This window comes from Myxine glutinosa, chromosome 6 (assembly GCF_964187855.1).
Source record: "Myxine glutinosa chromosome 6, kmMyxGlut1.1, whole genome shotgun sequence".
NCBI lineage: Eukaryota > Metazoa > Chordata > Myxini > Myxiniformes > Myxinidae > Myxine > Myxine glutinosa.
Genome location: NC_136266.1, coordinates 101,711,946 through 101,730,969, shown reverse-complemented (window position 1 = coordinate 101,730,969; position 19,024 = coordinate 101,711,946). Strand labels below are relative to the sequence as shown.

At 43.9% G+C, this 19,024-nt stretch overlaps 1 protein-coding gene across 3 annotated transcripts in view; it reads right to left on the bottom strand.

The window, feature by feature from the left end:
* The window catches only part of ARHGAP21 (Rho GTPase activating protein 21), a 176,340-nt gene extending 165,428 nt beyond the window's left edge, over positions 1–10,912 (bottom strand). For 2 of the 3 annotated variants that reach the window (XM_078780265.1, XM_078780266.1), the window contains exons 1-3: positions 10,855–10,909; positions 9,176–9,316; positions 8,648–8,687 (exon numbers count right to left, since the gene is read on the bottom strand). In XM_078780265.1, coding sequence (XP_078636391.1) covers positions 8,648–8,687; positions 9,176–9,316; positions 10,855–10,899 — 226 coding nt within the window. In that variant the 5' untranslated portion in view covers positions 10,900–10,909. Of the gene's footprint in view, positions 1–8,647; positions 8,688–9,175; positions 9,317–10,854 lie in introns of all 3 variants that reach the window. The other variant, XM_078780267.1, reaches the window with a different exon arrangement.
* Between the last annotated feature and the right edge of the window lie 8,112 nt (positions 10,913–19,024).

Sequence of the window (19,024 nt, the reverse complement as noted above, 5' to 3'; positions counted from 1 at the left end):
CCGAGAGACATGGAGACATCGAGAGATCTGAGAGAGGGCGAGGGCTTTGGGGGGGGGGGGGGGGCGTGGGAAGGGGGCAGTGGGAGAGGTATAAAACATATGGACACTGCCAGGACTTCCAGGAAAGAAGTTGGAATTTCAAACAAGGTGGATCTGGGGTGAATTAGCGGGGGTAGAAAAGATCAAGGTTTTGGATGGGGGAAGATAAGAGATGGTGGTGAACAGCTGTTTTAAAGACCTGGAGGGAGGAGTGGGATTGAAGGGAGTGAGGGAGTTTGTTCCAGAGGCGGGAGAAAAGAGGAATGAAAGAGTGAAGGTGAGCGGAGAGCCGAGATTTCGGCAGTTTAACCATCAGAGGGTTGCTGGCAGATCTTGTGCGACCTGTAGGAATATTTGGGGGACAGAGCACAGAGAGAGCTGGGGGTGCAAGGCCGGAGAGGAGTCGGTAGAAGACAGAAAGACCACCTACCTGCCTGCGGTGAGTGAGTGAAAGGCCCTCAGAGATAGCTTCATCGCGGGAGATTCCAATGATTTTGAAAGCTTTGGATTCAACAGCGTGAAGCCGAGCCAGGTGTGAGGCAGGAGCACCAGCCCATAGGGGAGAACAGTATTCCATTGAGCTGCGGATGAAAGCCTTGTATGTGGTGAGGAGCTCAGGTGTGCCGAGGAAGGACTTCGCACGACGGAGGATGCCCAGTCGGCGACTGGCTTTGGAGGCCAGCTTGGAAATGTGGTTTTCCCAAGAAAGATCATGGCAGATAGTGAGACCCAAAAGCTTGAGTGACAGAACTTCTTGGAGAGGATTGTTGAGAAAGTAGATGGGAGGGTTGTCCAGTCGATCTTTCCGGAGAGACATAGTAAGAGAGTGAGATTTGGCAGGATTGAAAGACATGTTCCACTTGTTTGACCAGTCTGTGATTTTGTCCAGGTCTTCAGAGAGTGAGGAGGCTGCAGACTGCCTATCTGAGGGAAGAGGAATGGAGCGGCAGAGAGTGGAGTCATCAGCAAAGAGATAGAGAGGATTTTCCAGAGAGTCAGAGAGATCATTGATAAAGACCAGAAAAAGCACAGGGCCCAGCACACTTCCTTGGGGAACTCCAGCCTGAACAGGAAGGGGAGATGAGAGAAATCCATTCAGGGCCACACGTTGACTACGACCAGAGAGGAAGTCTGCTTCGCGTGGAACCCTATCGAATGCTTTTTCCAGATCAACAAACCCAAGAAACAACTTCTTCTTCTTCTCCATGTACTTCTCCTGCAACTGCCTCACAATAAAGAGCGCGTCTGTCGTTCCTCTTCCTGGCATAAATCCAAACTGCATTTCGTCGCTCTTCACCTTCTTCCTTATCCTCCTCTCCAACACCCTTTCCAATACCTTCATTCCATGCTCCAATAACCTTATCGCTCGGTACGAGCCACACTCCAGAGCGTCACCTTTCCCCTTGTATAGAGGGACGAGGGTACTCAGTTCCCAATCCACTGGAATGTGGCCTTCTTTCACCACCAGATTACAGATCTCTGTCATTCTCTTCACACCCCAACTTCCTGCTGCCTTCAACATATCTCCCACAACTCCCGTCGGCCCTCCCGCTTTTCTACTCTTCGTTGCGTTTATCGCTTCCTCAACTTCCTTCTCAGTTATCTTCTCTGCCGGTCCTAAAACTGGGTTACTCTGTATGTTGCCATCCCATTCATTCTCTGTATTCAACAGCATTTCCATATATCTTTTCCATCTTCCTTTAATTCCATCTGGGTCCACAACGATTTGTCCCACTTCATCCTTCAAGCAACTCACCCCCATCACATCACACCTCTCTTTCGCTATCTGCTTTGCAATCCTGAATACCCCTCTCTGACCCTCTTCCGAATCCAAGCTTTCTCCGAACATTTTCCTACATGCCTCCTGTGCCTTTGCTACCTCTTTCTTTGCAGCCTTCTTGGCTGCCTTATAACTTTCATGCTCTGCTTTTTCTGCTCCCGTACCCTTCGCCTTCTGCCACTCCTTGAACTTCTTCCTCTTCTCGTCAATCCTCTTTCCAACTCCCTCATCCCACCACCATGTTTCCAAGTGCCTCGGTGGTCCTTTTGTCCATCCACATACCTCACCAACGGCTCCCAACAGACTATCTTTCATCGACATCCAACCAGGTTCAAGCTCAACAACATCATCCTCTACCCTACTCAGCCTCTCTTGTAATGCCTCCCTTACTGTCAACTCTTTCAACCTCCACACCTTCATTCTCGGTTGGTACTTCACCCGCCGAGCTCTCCTCGCACCTTTCACCCTTATGTCGCAGACAACCAAGTGGTGCTGTGAAACAGCCTCCTCCCCCGGGATCACCTTTGTGTCCCGGAGGTGCCCCCTATCTCGCCTACGCACCATCAGGTAGTCAAGGGTTGTCGTCGACCCACCTGACGTGTATGTAACAAGCTTATTATCCTCTTTCTGGAACTGAGTATTACAAATCAACAAATCAGCTCCATCAGCAAACTCCAAAATCCTTTCACCTTCTCCATTTCTCACACCATATCCGTAACCTCCATGAACTCCCTCAAAACCGTCCATACTCCTTCCCACATGTTCATTTAGGTCTCCTCCTACCACAACAACTTCCTCATCTTTCACGTTTTCCATCAGCTTCTCTATCACACACCAGAACTTGTCCTTCTCTTCATCGCTCCGACCAACCTGCGGAGCATATCCCGAGATGACGTTCACCAAGAGCTTTCCAATCATCATTTTCACCATCATCAACCTATCACTCACTCTAATCACACTCACCACACTGTCTACAAGCTCCTCAGAAAACAGGACACCAACACCATTCACGCCCTCCGGGCACCCTTGCCACATGATTTGCATGATTTGATGATGATTAGAGGTGCAGATGATTAGAGTGCATGATGATTTGCATGTGATATTATTTAACGGATGTTTATATAAATCATTTTTAAAAAATTAAAAACCTTAAATTCCTGATATTTTGCCTTTTCATTTGGGCCTCCCAATTGAAGCCCCGCCCGTAGGGCGGGTACCGTTGCTAGTACCAATAATATATTAAATAACAGATGAAAACAAGAACTGCAAGGATGAAAAGGAGGCAGTGTTTTGCCTTTGAGTACAGCAAGTCCTCACGTAATGTCGTCCTGGCTAACGTTGTTTTGTTATTACATCGTCAATCTATTGATGAACATCCATGTTTAAAAGTTGAGCAACGTTCCGTTATAATGGGTCGTGTACAGTAGATATCTATCGCACTCCTACCTGCATCAACACCTCTAATTTTGCAGCAAAACTAACGGTTTTAATAAAGCTACAGAATAAGCCATACCACAAATACGGGTGTATAAGCCTTACAGTAAATACCGGTGTACAACCCTTAGCACAAATACGGGTGTATAAGCCTTGCCGTAAATAATGGTGTATAAGCCATACCGTAAATACCGGTGCATAAGGCGTACCATAAATACCGGTGTACAAGCCGCACCGTAAGCCGGTAAATACCGGTGTACCAGTTGAACCATAAATATTGGTGTATAAGCTGTACCATAAATACCGGTGTATAAGCCATACCGAAATACTGATGTACAAGCCATACCACAAATACCAGTGTGCAAGTCGTACCGTAAATACCGGTGTACAAGCTGTACCATAAATACCGGTGTATAAGCCGTACCATAAATTCCGGTGTAAAAGCCATACCATAAATACCGGTGTATAAGCCTTTCCGTAAATACTGGTGTACAAGCTGTACCATAAATACCGGGGTATAAGCCGTACCATAAATACCGGTGTATAAGCCTTTCCGTAAATACTGGTGTACAAGCTGTACCATAAATACTGGTGTATAAGCCCATCCAGAGTATGTACAGTATAAGCTCATTGTGGCAGCCATTGTTGTTCATGTTGTGTCGGTAAAAGTATTTTTTTTAGAATCACCCAGCATCACGAGTCAAAGACCGAGCAGATAGTGGAGTTCCGAGCTTTATCAAAACAAGAAAACCATCAGTTTGGCTACTAAATTAGAGGTGTTAAGGTGTTTTGATGCAGGAGAACGTGCGGTAAATATTAGCGTCGCTCTCGGTCTTACTCCGACCACTGTGAGAACAATTCGGAGTAATACCGACAAGATCAGGGTTAGCGCTGTCTTACCATGATTAAAGCTTGGGGTGTGTTCCTGAAAACTGAGCACAAATCAAAACAGCGCTAAATAAGGTAATTATAACATGAGCCCAATGGAGATGTGTTTTGACAGACAGTGCAATTTCTTACCTGTGTGCGATATCAGCACTTCATTGGGATATTGGTAATAGCACAAATAATGATTGTGTACACGTGATAAATGTTTTAAATCAATTTATCAATAAAAACAATAAGACAAGAAGATACGGTGGTGTACCTACTAATGCATTCAGTCGGAACAGCGTTAAATTTTAAAAACGCTCCTAGAATGGGTTATCTTCGGTGAAACAAATAAAGAAGTGCAATGCACAGAAGTTCTTATCATGTCCTTGTTCTTCAGAATGGTTCTAGTTGTGGATATAGCCAAACCCAAGCCCCTGACAGATTTTAGCCTGATGCTCACCAGCCTCCATATAACCTGCATTTTCACAACCAAATTTATGCTTCTCCTTCACTGCTTGGCCACATTACAAGCACATCACCTGCAATCCTTTTTGCAGACATTACGGTTCAATTGGGCTCACAAAATTATGCACAAATAAGGAGAATTAAAGAGTTGCCACGGTGCTGTAAGCACGAGCGCGAGGAGAGTGTTCACAACCAGCGGAGCGATGCACTGATTGGCTGACCACTGATCAGCACACTCTGTACCCATTGGATGAGCACGTAGTTCAGATAAGAGATTAGACTGATGTATGTTGCCTGTTCTCGCATTAGACTTTTGCTTGAAAAAGAGTCTTTTCCGACAGGAGAAAAAAAAACATCCGACAGGAGAGAAAAAAAAAAAATCCAACAGGAGAGAAAAAAACATCCGACAGGAGAGAGAAAAAAAAAATCCGACAGGAGAGAAAAAAAAATCCGACAGGAGAGAGAAAAAAAAATCCGACAGGAGAGAGAAAAAAAATCCGACAGGAGAGAGAAAAAAAATCCGACAGGAGAGAAAAAAAATCCAACAGGAGAGAAAAAAACATCCGACAGGAGAGAGAAAAAAAAAATCCGACAGGAGAGAAAAATAAAATCCGACAGGAGAGAGAAAAAAAAATCCGACAGGAGAGAGAAAAAAAATCCGACAGGAGAGAGAAAAAAAATCCGACAGGAGAGAGAAAAAAAATCCGACAGGAGAGAGAAAAAAAATCCGACAGGAGAGAATAAAAAAATCCGACAGGAGAGAGAAAAAAAATCCGACAGGAGAGAGAAAAAAAATCCGACAGGAGAGAGAAAAAAAATCCGACAGGAGAGAGAAAAAAAATCCGACAGGAGAGAGAAAAAAAATCCGACAGGAGAGAGAGAGAGAGCGCATTTTAACAAAGCAGCGTTAATCAAGGGACGACTGACTGTACTCAGTGTGTAACACAGCTTCTTCTTCATTAGTATGCAGCACAATGCTGCGGGGTAGCATCATTGACTGAGGGCACGGCTGTGCCGCTGATACAAAGTCCTCTGTTGGTTAGGGCCATAATGTGGAATTTGGCCATGGTGCTGACTAGCTCACCTACTCTTTGCGAAGGACACCGTGGGATCTTTAACGTCACCAATTAAAGTTGGCAGAAGGGACGCCTGTTTAACGTCCATCCAATGGACGGCACACACATTGATTAATCACCCTCCCGGTGAAACACCGGGATGACAGTTAGTAGCTGGGTCAGAATTCGTTCCAAAGCTTCACAGCTTTGAGGCGAGTGTGCGTACCTCAATGTCTAGGGCTCTAGGCCATTCTGTCAGCCCTGTAACACCTCTTAGTGCTACCATTACCACTTGGTGAACAAACCAACATAACAAAACCTCTGTGTTTGCTCGTGATACATGCTAAGGCAAAAAGTTTGCATGACGATTTGAAGAGAGACCAAGGTAAAGGATCACAAACAGACGTTCACAGCAAGTCGGGGATCGTTTGATCAGTTCAATAGGTGCTTCCAGCAGCATAACGTCAAGATATCCGGAAAGGCGGCTAGTGCCGATACTACAGCAGCTGAAAATCTCCGGACTATCTGAAGAAAATAATTAAGGAAGGCAGCCATTCACCTAAGCAAGTCTTCAATGTGGATGAAACGGCCCTCTACTGGAAGAAGATGCCTGAACGGATCTACATTACCCGTGAGGAGAAGACAGCCCCGGATTTACAGCAGCTAGAGACCTCCTAACCTTGCATCTAGGTGGTAATGCTGCTGGAGATATGAAGATGAAACTATTATTAAAGAACTTTACCAATAAAAAGAAAAAAGGAAAGCAAAACAACAATCTGGATGTGTATTTTTTTCCAAGTTGTGAAAGTTCAGCGACAACAGCAAAAGGATCATGCTACCTGTTACAACTCTCTTGACAGTAAAGATTCCACAATGACTTTCAAAAAGGGGCAAACCATTGTGTGCCAGGATTAAATGACCAAATTTATAAAATTCCTGCCTTCTTGTCTTGAACGTCACTTGTTCTGTTCATTTCAGTTCGGTTTGATTGCGGTACAGTAGAAGTTAAAGGAGATTCGCCAGATCAATCGCACTTCTCTGTCAGAATGCGGTGGTTGATGCCGAGAGTGTGACTGCAACTTCAGGGTTATACGATCCTTGCTTTCCACGGTTGAGTACACACTCCTCCAGAAGAGGTACTCACTCATCATAAGACAATGAAGCCTTCATTTGGCCAATTGAAAAAATGAATGAATGAATGAATGATCGTTTTAAGGCCATTTTCCCCGCTAGAGCGGGGGTTAGCCTTGCGGGCCCCATGACAATCATGGTTCCCTGTTTGAGGCAATGTTTTTATGGCCGGATGCCCTTCCTGACGCCAACCCTTAGTCGCCTCTTACGATGCGCAAAGATACGGTGTACCTATTCTAAACCGGGGTACACACCGGGATCATTCATCCCAGCAAGCTGGCCAATTGAGAAGTATTAAAATTACAAGTTGCAATAAATAATAAAATAAAAGGCATATGCCAACCACACTGAAGGGCGTGCCAGTCTACACCAGACGCTCAGACTGACAATACAAGTCAATCTGCGATTATCTACAATAAAAGGCCAAAGAGGACTTACATTCCACTGAGCCTTACGTCATCGATTGAAACAACCTGAAATCAGGTGAATCGTTAAAACTAGAGCGTGCCATCACACGCTTCCCACCTAAAGCAAGGTTCACAGATGGCAAAAAGTTCCACCAGGAATGACTCATTTATCAAATTTGGAGGCAAAAAATTTTTTCCCCATTTTTACCCCGGTGACCCCAAGTCCACACCACGTGGGATCAAATCCAAGGGTCGAACACAACAATTGTTAAATATTTCATGTGCCTCCCAATGTTGATTGCATATACAAAGGTTAATTAAAAAACGTCTAAAAATGTGCCCGTAATTGCAATTTTTGGTATTCGACCTTTTGACCCTGCTAAAGGAGGTGGGGCCAAAAATGATATTGCTCTCGCACCTTGTCATGTGGTGATCATAACGACCAGGTTTGGTGAATTTAGATACAACTGTTTAGGAGGAGATGACATGACGGACAGACAAACAAACACAACTAGAACGGCACTCGGTAGAGAGCATACCTCCGCCAGGCTGAGCAGTTTGTTTTGTATCCCAATGATAAGCTGGATCTGGATTCAGGCCTGAACCAAAATCTGATCGGCTTGTTCTTGGCACCTAACCAACTCGTCCACTAAGTTTAGTCATAACTCGTCCATAACGTTTTTAAATCTCATGTTATACAATCGCTTTTCGCCCTATCTCTCAATGGTGAAGAATCACCTAAAAATTTAATAATCCTCATATCCTAATCGAGATCCAGATCTTCACCAAAATCGAATCGATTAATTCTCGACACACACCAAACCTCTCCACAAAGTTTCATCCAAATCAGTCAATAACTTTTTGAGATATCCTGCTATGTATTGATTTTGGCCCTATTACTCAATGGTGAAGAATCACTTAAAAATTAAATAATTACCGTATCCAAATCCATATTCAGATCTTCACCAAAATGGAACCAATTTTTCCTTGTCACACACCCAACTTGTCCACCATGTTTCGTCCAAATCCGTCCACAACTTTTCGACATATCCTTCTATATGTCGTTTTTGGCCCTATCTCCCAATGATGAAGAACCACTTTGTAAAAAATTATACTAGCCGAATCCGGATCTTCACCAAAATCGAATCATTTCATCCTTATCACATACAATTCCTGCCTTCTTGTCTTGAACGTTGATCTCTGCTATTTCTATTCTTGTCTTGAACCTCTCTGCCTATTCTTTTCCGAATCAGTCAGCATCTTTTTGAGATATCTTGTTCACAGACAGACAAACAAACAGACAGGGGTGAAAACATAACCTCCATCCACCTTCGGTGACGGAGGTAAGCAGACAGACATACGTAGCCGATTACAAAAGCTCCTGTTTTTTTGTTTTTTTTAAAGGGTGGTGATAATATAAGAAGAAGACAAGCAAAGGGGTACACGCGTAACAAGGGACATACCGCGAAATCTTCGTGCCATTTCATCCTTGCCATCCTCATCCTGTGGGAAACAGAAGAGTTGAGTTATTGCAGTGCAAGGGGATATGCAGAGTACGAATGAGTGAATATTAATTAATGAATGAATGATCGTTTTAAGGCCATTTTCCCCGCTAGAGCGGGGGTTAGCCTTGTGGGCCCCATGACAATCATGGTTCCCTGTTTGAGGCAATGTTTTTATGGCCGGATGCCCTTCCTGACGCCAACCCTTGGTCGCCTCTTACGATGCGCAGGGATACGGTGTACCTATTCTAAATTGGGGTACACACCGGGATCATTCATCCCCAGCAAGCTGGTACTCAATTAGCCGACCTCGGAAGGATGACAGGCTGAGTCAACCCCCCTGGCGTTAATTCAGCGATCGACCGGGATTCGAACCCAGGATCCTAGGATCCCAAGCCGGCACCCTAACCGCTAAGCCAACACCAGGCTATGCAGAGTACGAATGAGTGACAGCATGATGTTCGAAGATGGCACAGTGGATGCGTGTACCTTTTGGAGAGAGTGCAAAGATTCGGGAGGGTACACGATGAAGTGGCGCAGCGTGAAACCAAACCCTTGCGGACCTTTAATCAAAGACACTGTCCGGGGACCTGGCCAGGCCAGAGACTGGACCCCACTGCGCATTTCACACTGGGCAAGGAGGGGGGAAAAAACGGCATGTGCATTGTAAGAGGCTGGTTGAGGAGCAAACATACGAGGTAAGGATGCTGAGCTATATCAAGAATAAAGAAACATTGAGAAGCGCTACAACAGCATCCCACAAATGGCAAGACTGCTATGATCTCAACATTGCAATGGATTTTTGTTGTTTGTTTTCAAAGTTTAGGCTCGTGGATGAGTGAGAACATAAGAACGGGAACAGCAGGGTTGAGGCTTGAGGGACAATATAGAGGGAGGCTTGGACAAATAAGGGATGTGGGGAAGAATAAGGGGTAGGGAAGGACGCACAGGGTGGACAAGGGCTCAACTCAACAACTTGACTCGTGTGCATGTGCAAATGTGTGCAACGTCTGCAAGTAAGAAGAGGGTAGGGGCTGCAAAGCCATGAAGAAGCAGAAGCAGAAGCAGAGGCTGAAGCAGAAGCCGAAGCAGAAGCATTGCTTTCCAGCCACACCCAATCAAGTGCAGCTCCAACAGCACCAATGATGGAGATAGATTGAGCATGCGGACAGAGCAAAGCTATTGGGATAGTGCCGGCAATAAAGGTACAGACATAAGATGATGATGGGTGGTTGTTGTCTTAAAAAGTCATACATGAGTATATGACCAGCAAGCTGTGTGCAGGTGGAGGGGCACACTGAAGACAGACAAGACAGAGAGTAGATCAACAAATAAGTCTAGACAGGACATACAAAGACACTGGATGAAAAAAAGACGTAGAAGAGGAGCAAATGGAGATTTGCAAGACAAGGGTGGTACAGTAGTGGATATTACGCAGGTGGACAGAAGATATGAGAGGTCACGTGGTACATTAGTTACAGGGAGGATAAGATCAGTATGTATGTATTGATCGATTGATTCAAAGATGAAACACTGAGTCAGACAGGTGGATGTATGGAATTGGTGGTCAGAAAAACAAGGATTCTTATTGAACTTATTGTGATGTAGGTCGGACAAGGTAGATTTAAACAATAAACATCTCCATGGAATCAATGGATGAATATAGAGAATGACGAGAGGAGGATGGGTGTACGAGTAGGAGAACCGGGATGTGTGAAGACCATCACATGCAAATAATGGATGGACCGATGTGAAGTGTGCTGTTGGAGATGTGATGGATGCATGGACACACACATATATATATATATACATATAGCCCGCCGTGGTCAGAGGGAATGGTGGGCATGAGCGAAACAGACACGAAAATGGAGACGCACAATCGCACAGCAAGACAAATAGGCGTGAGCGAAAAGACAGGCAGACACACGGGGGACAAAGAGATAGCGATAAGACAGGCAGACACACGGGGGACAAAGAGATAGCGATAAGAGACGAGGATGAACCGTTGAACCCTGGACAAGCCGAGCCACTATCGGGTTAGCGGAGGAAGAAGAGAACCCGAGTCAGGCCCGTCAGGATCATGGCGCCGAGGGAAAGGAGGGAATACCGAGTTGTGGTCTCAGAGAAAGGGTGGAGAGGCGGCTGCGCGGACTCCGGCCGATGCTTACCGCGGCGGGCGGCGAGCGGCCCGGGCCGGGCGGGCCCGTCGCCATGTTGCGCAGTGGGCGGTTCGCTGCGTGCGCACGGCACGTACACAATACTCCACACGTATACGGCGCGTCGCGATATACGCTGTGTCGCACGTACACGGCACGTACATGCCTCACGCAGTACACCACACGCGCACTCCCAGGACCGGTCACGTGTCACTCGTACACGGTATATACACCACGCACACTATCAGTATCAGGATAAGGATTTGTCACGTGTCACTCGTACACGGTATATAAACCACGCAGGCCTACAGTTTGTAACGCCAAAAGGCACGACATGGGTGGCACGGCAAAAGGCACGGCACGGCATGGGTGGCACGGCAAAAGGCACGGCACGGCATGGGTGGCACGGCAAAAGGCACGGCACGGCACGGCACACGTGGTGTCATTTCAACATCATTTCCCCAGTTTTTTTTCCCGCCCACCCCTTCCAATTGACCCCGTTTCACAACAATGACTGGGTGGATCGTGCATGACCCATGGTGTCCGCCCTGTGCACCAATCATCCGATTTACCACCTGTACATTCAATTCGCTTTGTGTACGAATTATCTAAAAACAAAAAAATATCCCTTCGAACGTACGTGTTAGATCGCACTTCATGGACAATTCGTGCATCTCTTCTGGGCCATGCATCCGTACTGTACTTGTACTGGATACGCACTACGGACGCCCTTTTCAATGGAACAAACCAAACATGTCCGGCCCACGCCTTGTGAATGGACGAGCCTTTAAAAAGCGCCAACGCCAACACGTCCCAAGCACTCAATGTGTCAGACGCACATCATACGAGATGTGGTGGTGGTGGTGGTGGTGGTGGTGGAGGTGGTGATGGTGGTGGTGGTGGAGGTGGTGATGGTGGTGGTGGTGGTGGTGATGGTGGTGGTGGTGGTGGTGGTGATGGTGGTGGTGATGGTGGTGGTGGTGGTGGTGGTGGTGATGGTGGTGGTGGTGGTGGTGGTGGTGGTGGTGGTGATGGTGATGGTGGTGATGGTGGTGATGGTGGCGGTGGTGGTGATGGTGGTGGTGGTGGCGGTGGTGGTGATGGTGGTGTTGGTGATGGTGATGATGGTGGTGATGGTGGTTATGGTGGTGGTGGTGATGGTGGTGGTGGTGATGGTGGTGGTGGTGGTGGTGGTGGTGGTGGTGGTGGTTAAACACTCACTCCGAGTCCATCAGATCATTGCTAGTAGTTATCCATCGGTTGTGTGACCTGCACACCTCCACTCTTCCATTGCACACCTACATCCATTCATTTAAACTGATCATTTTGTCATTTGGTAAAACCTCCATGGTGAAAGTAAACTATTCCAAATCTTAATGGATCATGATTTTATCGGAACATCGAAAACGTATTATGGACGTAAGAAAATCTTTATACCATTTAGGTATAAATTACCATTTTAATATGGTTTTGTACACCGCTCCTTTCCTATGCCATCTCCAGGCATTGCAAATCGTCATTGCCGGGCACCAAAGGGGGCTCGGCAGTGACGCACGCTGAAAGGGAGTACTCAGTTTTCACTCTGGTTTCTTTCTTTCTTGTTTGTTTGTTTTCTTTCTTGGTTGTCCGGACGATATCTCAGCCATCCTTTGAGCTAGGAAGCTGAAATTTCGGCACAATAGTGAGCAAGTCCTTTGTCAAAAACTGTATTTTTTTTTTTTGATTAATCAATAAATTGAGGAGTTATTTAATTATTAGCGATTAATTAAGTACTTATTTAATTAATCAAATTTCCTTTCTCTTCTGACCATTAACTCAGGCACCTTTTGAGTTAGGAAGCTGATATTTGGACATGCCAATGACCAGGTGATTTGGCTGCAAAGGATATTTTTGATTTATTAATTAATCAATTAATCGATTAATTATTTAATTATTTGATTAATGACAAAAAAAAAAATTTTTTTTAAGTTACAGATTCTGATGAAATAGTGGTAGTTTATGTGTTCTCTGACCAAATTGATTAATAATTTAATTTTTTTATGATTATTATTTATTTATTTTCATTATTAATCATTTATTTATTTTCTTTCTCAATTGGCCAATATCTCAGGCACCTTTTGAGCTGGGAAGCTAATATTTGGACATGAGTGACCAAGTGATGTGGCTATCAAGGATATTTTTGATTTATTGATTAATCATTTCATCTATTAATTATTTATTGATTAATCGATTAATTATTTATTGAGTAATCAATTAATTATTTAATTTTTTATAAATGACTTATTTAATTAAATTTCTAAAAGATACATCTTCGGATGAAGCACTAGTGGTTTAGTTATGCGATTAGCCAATTGATTATGAAAATATTTTGTGATAATCTTTTATTGATTTTAATTATACAATTAATCAATCAATTAGTGTACACCTCTCCCTCCCAATGCAGCCTCAATGAGCTGCACGGCGGTATTGCCGGGCGCCGCAGGCGCCCCGGCAATGGTGCGCTGTCGGATATTTAATTATTTGGCATGGGGCGGTGTACTTTGAATGTATTTGTACTTGTTTTCTTTCTTGTTTGTTTGTCCGGACGATATCTCAGCCATCCTTTGAGCTCGGAAGCTGAAATTTCGGCACAATAGTGAGCAAGTCCTTTGTCAAAAACGGTATTTATTTTTTTTGATTAATCAATAAATTGAGGAGTTATTTAATTATTAGCGATTAATTAAGTACTTATTTAATTAATCAAATTTCCTTTCTCTTCTGACCATTAACTCAGGCACCTTTTGAGTTAGGAAGCTGATATTTGGACATGCCAATGACCAGGTGATTTGGCTGCAAAGGATATTTTTGATTTATTAATTAATCAATTAATCGATTAATTATTTAATTATTCGATTAATGACAAAAAAATTTTTTTTTTAAAGTTACAGATTCTGATGAAATAGTGGTAGTTTATGTGTTCTCTGACCAAATTGATTAATAATTTAATTTTTTTATGATTATTATTTATTTATTTTCATTATTAATCATTTATTTATTTTCTTTCTCATTTGGCCAATATCTCAGGCACCTTTTGAGCTGGGAAGCTAATATTTGGACATGAGTGACCAAGTGATGTGGCTATCAAGGATATTTTTGATTTATTGATTAATCATTTCATCTATTAATTATTTTTTGATTAATCGATTAATTATTTATTGAGTAATCAATTAATTATTTAATTTTTTATAAATGACTTATTTAATTAAATTTCTAAAAGATACATCTTCGGATGAAGCACTAGTGGTTTAGTTATGTGATTAGCCAATTGATTATGAAAATATTTTGTGATAATCTTTTATTGATTTTAATTATACAATTAATCAATCAATTAGTGTACACCTCTCCCTCCCAATGCAGCCTCAATGAGCTGCACTGCGGTATTGCCGGGCGCCAGAGGCGCCCCGGCAATGCCGCGCTGCAGCATATTTAATTATTTGGCATGGGGCGGTGTACTTTGAATGTATGTGTACTTGTTTACCATTTATTTTACCATAAAATTATAATTACCATTTAGAATTACCCATTATAATTACTATTTATAATTACCCATTAGAACCCTTTAGAATTATCCTTTAGAATTACACTTTAGAATTACCCTTTGAAATTACCCATTAAAATTACCCTTTAGGAATACCCTTCAGAAGTACCCTTTAGAATTACACTTTTGAATTATGCTTTAGAATTTTCCATTAGAATTACCATTTAGAATTTCCCATTAGAATTACCATTTAGAATTACCCTTCAGAATTACCTTTTACAATTACCTTTTAGAATTACCCTTTAGAATTACCCTTTAGAATTACCCATTGGAATTACCATTTTGAATTACCCATTGGAATTACCTTTTACAATTACCCTTTAGAATTACCCTTTAGAATTACCCATTGGAATTGCCATTTTGAATTACCTATTAGAATTACCTTTTACAATTACCCTTTAGAATGACCCTTTTGAATTACCCATTGGAATTACCATTTTGAATTACCTATTAGAATTACCTTTTCGAATTGCCCATTAGAATTACCCTTTAGAATTACCCATTGAAATTACCTTTTAGAATTACCCTTTAGAATTACCTTTTAGAATTACCCTTTAGAATTGCGTTTAGAATTGCCCTTTAGAATTACCTTTTAGAATTACCCTTTAGAATTGCGTTTAGAATTGCCCTTTAGAATTACCATTTAGAATTACCCTTTAGAATTACCCTTTAGAATTACCCTTTAGAATCACCCATTATAATTACCCTTTAGAATTACCCGTTATAATCACCCTTTAGAATTACCCTTTATAATTACCATTTAGAATTAAACACGGTGACTTAGAATGGTTCTTCTTCATTTTTGACAGACGGGCATAGCCAAATATTGAAGCAGCTTCACTGCTCAAAAATGAAAGGGCGGTTTAACTTTTAAAATGACGTAATCTGCCCCAGAGTGCTCACAGGCACACATGCACAGAAATCCTTAGCAACAGTTGTCATCGTGGCAGGAAACGTATATTGATTACGTGCCAGACAACAATTGCTACCTAAAATGGTTCACAAAGCTTCTAAAAGAAGCCAGAACATACAGGGTCCGGCTGGGAGGTGTGACGATTTTCAGAAAACTCGTGCACAGTTATTTTTAGTCGAATTTCAATTTTTATTTTTTTTAAAGACTACATATATAATGCCATTTAATACACTGTAACAAAGACATTTTAAAAATGTAATTCATGTTTGAATTGGGTATAGCAATGCAAGTGGGGGGGGTCTAGCGCATGCGTGATGGCTGTTGGTTACTCGTTGTTAGGCGCCATTTCAGTAGCCATGGAGCTGTGGACGATTGAACATCGCGTCTTTGTTGTTGAGACGTTTATTCAAACGGGTAGTTCGGTGGTGCTTACACAGCGCAGATTTCGTACACACTTCAATGTTGGTCGACGTGGCGCCGTTCCGTCTCGAAACACAATATTGAAGTGGGTAAAAAACTTCAGGACAACTGGATCTGTGAGGCCGGGAGCAGCTCGGGGAGGTGATCGAACCGTTAGGACCCCGGAAAACATCGAAAGGGTTCGACAAGCTGTGGAGGCCAGCCCTCGTCGGTCAGCGGTACGGCACGCTCACGCTCTACGGATGTCAGACAGATCAGTTCGTCGAATTTTGCACTTGGACCTTCATTATCACACGTACAAAATCATGGTGGTTCAAGAACTGCAGCAGAATGATTTCGTACGGCGGTTTACGTTCGCAGAAAGAATGCTAGAACTGCTGAAGGATGCTGCTATGCTGAGAAATGCTGGAACTTTCCCGCGCATCTGCAAGAATGCTTGGACAAGAACGGCCGCCATTTAGATGATGTCATTTTTCAAACATGAATTACATTTTTAAACTGTCTTTGTTACAGTGTATTACATGGCATTATATATGTAGTCTTTAAAATATATATCTATCTATAATTCCAGTAATCTCTCTGTGTGTGTGTGTGTGTGTGTGTGTGTGTGTGTGTGTGTGTGTATGTATGTGTGTATGTCTGTGTGTTTGTCTGTGACCGCTGTTTCTCGACAACCACGGGTCCGATATACTTGAAACTTGCCAGGTATATTGCTGGGGACCTGAGGATGTGCCTTTTCAAGGTTTCATATTAATCGGACAAGTAGTTACCGAGCTATGGCGATTTCTTTACCAAACTCCGCAAGCCGTTCGCTTTGGACCAAACCATTTCATGTAAATAGAGGGGGGGGATTGTCACCGTACTCGCAAGCCGTTCGCTTTGGACCAAACCATTTCATGTAAATAGAGGGGGGGGATTGTCACCGTACTCGCAAGCCGTTCGCTTTGGACCAAACCATTTCATGTAAATAGAGGGGGGGGATTGTCACCGTACTCGCAAGCCGTTCGCTTTGGACCAAACCATTTCATGTAAATAGAGGGGGGGGATATAATTTTAGATATATATATAGTACGGGCATGCCCTAGTATTTGAAATTCGACTAAAAATAACTGTGTACGAGTTTTCTGAAAATCGTCACACCTCCCTGACGGACCCTGTACTTGAAAAGATACCTCAAAGAAAGGGGTGTGCCTCTGCACAAGGGAGGATTTGGAGAATTTTCTGATCAACTCGCCTAAACCGGTGATATCTTACATATCGTACTGCAAATACTCCAGACCATGCGGGCCCGTGCAAGCCTGGGAGCTGGGACTGGGAGCTGGATGTGCTGTGACTGAGGGCCATTCAACAATACACTTGTTGCCAAAATACTGTCAAGTCCGTAGCCGATGAACACCAGCCTTGGACGGATAGCCGATCGTTCCTTAATTCCGAGGAGCATAGCCGAAACTGGCGGTTGGCCCGTCGTGTGCGAGTTCAGGAACCAAAGTGCTTACCTGCAAGAAGCTCATGGGGTTTTATTCGAAACCCACAAAACAAATAAACAACATAACAAATGAAATGCATAATAATGAATTTAATGAAAGTAAATGTAATGATTTTAAAAAATGAACGATGAGGTAAGTCTAATATTTCCTACCTGAGGATCCTCCATCAGACACAGAGACAAACAAGGAGAAAGATCAAATAAAGTCAATTGTTTTAAGCCGGCCGGCACTCAGCTTGGCATCCAGACTACGCCTGGGAGCTTGATGGTCGCGGCAGTACGTGCAGCTACCCGCGTGGGAAACGCTCCAACAAATGGCGCTGAAAATGACCTGGCATGAGCAATCAGCCAACCAGCCCTTCCTCGCTTCTACCGCCAAGCGAGATGCGGCTCTCTCCACACCCGAAAAGCACCACAGTCAACACACCCCCTCCTCCAACGTTGCAAAAGTTCCAAAGCTCTGAAAAGTTCGCTTCACGAGTGCACCCAATATCAAAAGTGACCGCCTCCGACCAAAGCCAGAATGAGAGAGAGACTCAGCGATTCTTATTCCTCCTTTTTGAACCTTCTCGCTCTGATGTCACGCCGTCCAATCGCCCGAGCTCAATTACATCACGCCATGTCATCCCGACCAATGATGAAGCTCTGGGCGTGGCCTGTCGGTTCCGATCCCTTGGGGGTGGAGTTTAGCCGTCGTTCGGGAATGTTCGGCTTCTGTCGGTAATTATGGGGCGGTTGGGTGGGGTTTACTTGTCGATCGTAATGTCCGGGTACTGTCGGCGATTGTTATTGTTGTTGGTTAAAGACGTGCGTTTTTATGGCCAGCTTGTTATAATTGTAAGAACACATGGGGAAAATCGCAGGAGGCAATCACATACTGGGAGAAACTAATCTTAACCCCACCTAGTTAACACAAGCTCCACCCACCCCCCCCCCCCCCACTCCCCACCCCGTGTGAAGACACGTAAACGATCTTAAGCTCACAGTTTTTCGAATTAAATACATCAAGATTGGCTTCCTACTCACACGCGGTCCATGCTACCCTACACAGTTCTATCTCCACTATGGTGTTTCATCACCTGCCCCCACAAATGTAATAGTGCATTTTCGGAAAAAACTTCGGAAAGGACAACACGATGAAATCACACACAATTCTTTATAACAAACCCCGTCAAAATACACACCTCAGCCAAGCAAAGGAATTTTCACACATATTCCACACTTCTGAACCAGGGAAGAAACGACGGACATTGGCCACCACTGTCCGAGAGGGAGGATGCCACTTGGAGCAACGCACCCACCATAACGTCCGGCACACCCCAATGGGCCTTCACAAAATGATACAAAAAGGGCATCACGACACCTCCAAAGCATGGCCAAGTTGGAGGAGGGAGGATGCGGCGATGACTGCAGAGGATGTTCGAACAACGTCCCCCCGCAGAGAATGTCTAAGTAGATTACTCCCAGGCAGTGGGTAGTTAACACTCCATTAACACTTTACCATTATTCACACTACACCCATGGTCCAGAACCTGTTCTCAAGGAGAAAACAACAACAGAAAAAAAATAAACAGCTGGGTGGCGGTCGCTCCTTGGATCTTTCCGGCAGTAGGAGTCCAGCATGACACATCTTCAGCCTCCTATGTGGGACCAAGGGCTCGGTGAGGGATCTTCAGCCCGCTATATGGGACCCGTGGCTTGATGACCGTCCAACAAGTCCATCGTCCATCAGTCCAACTGGTCCGGGGTTCCACTGGGCCACAATAGCATGTGGTCCATCTTGGCA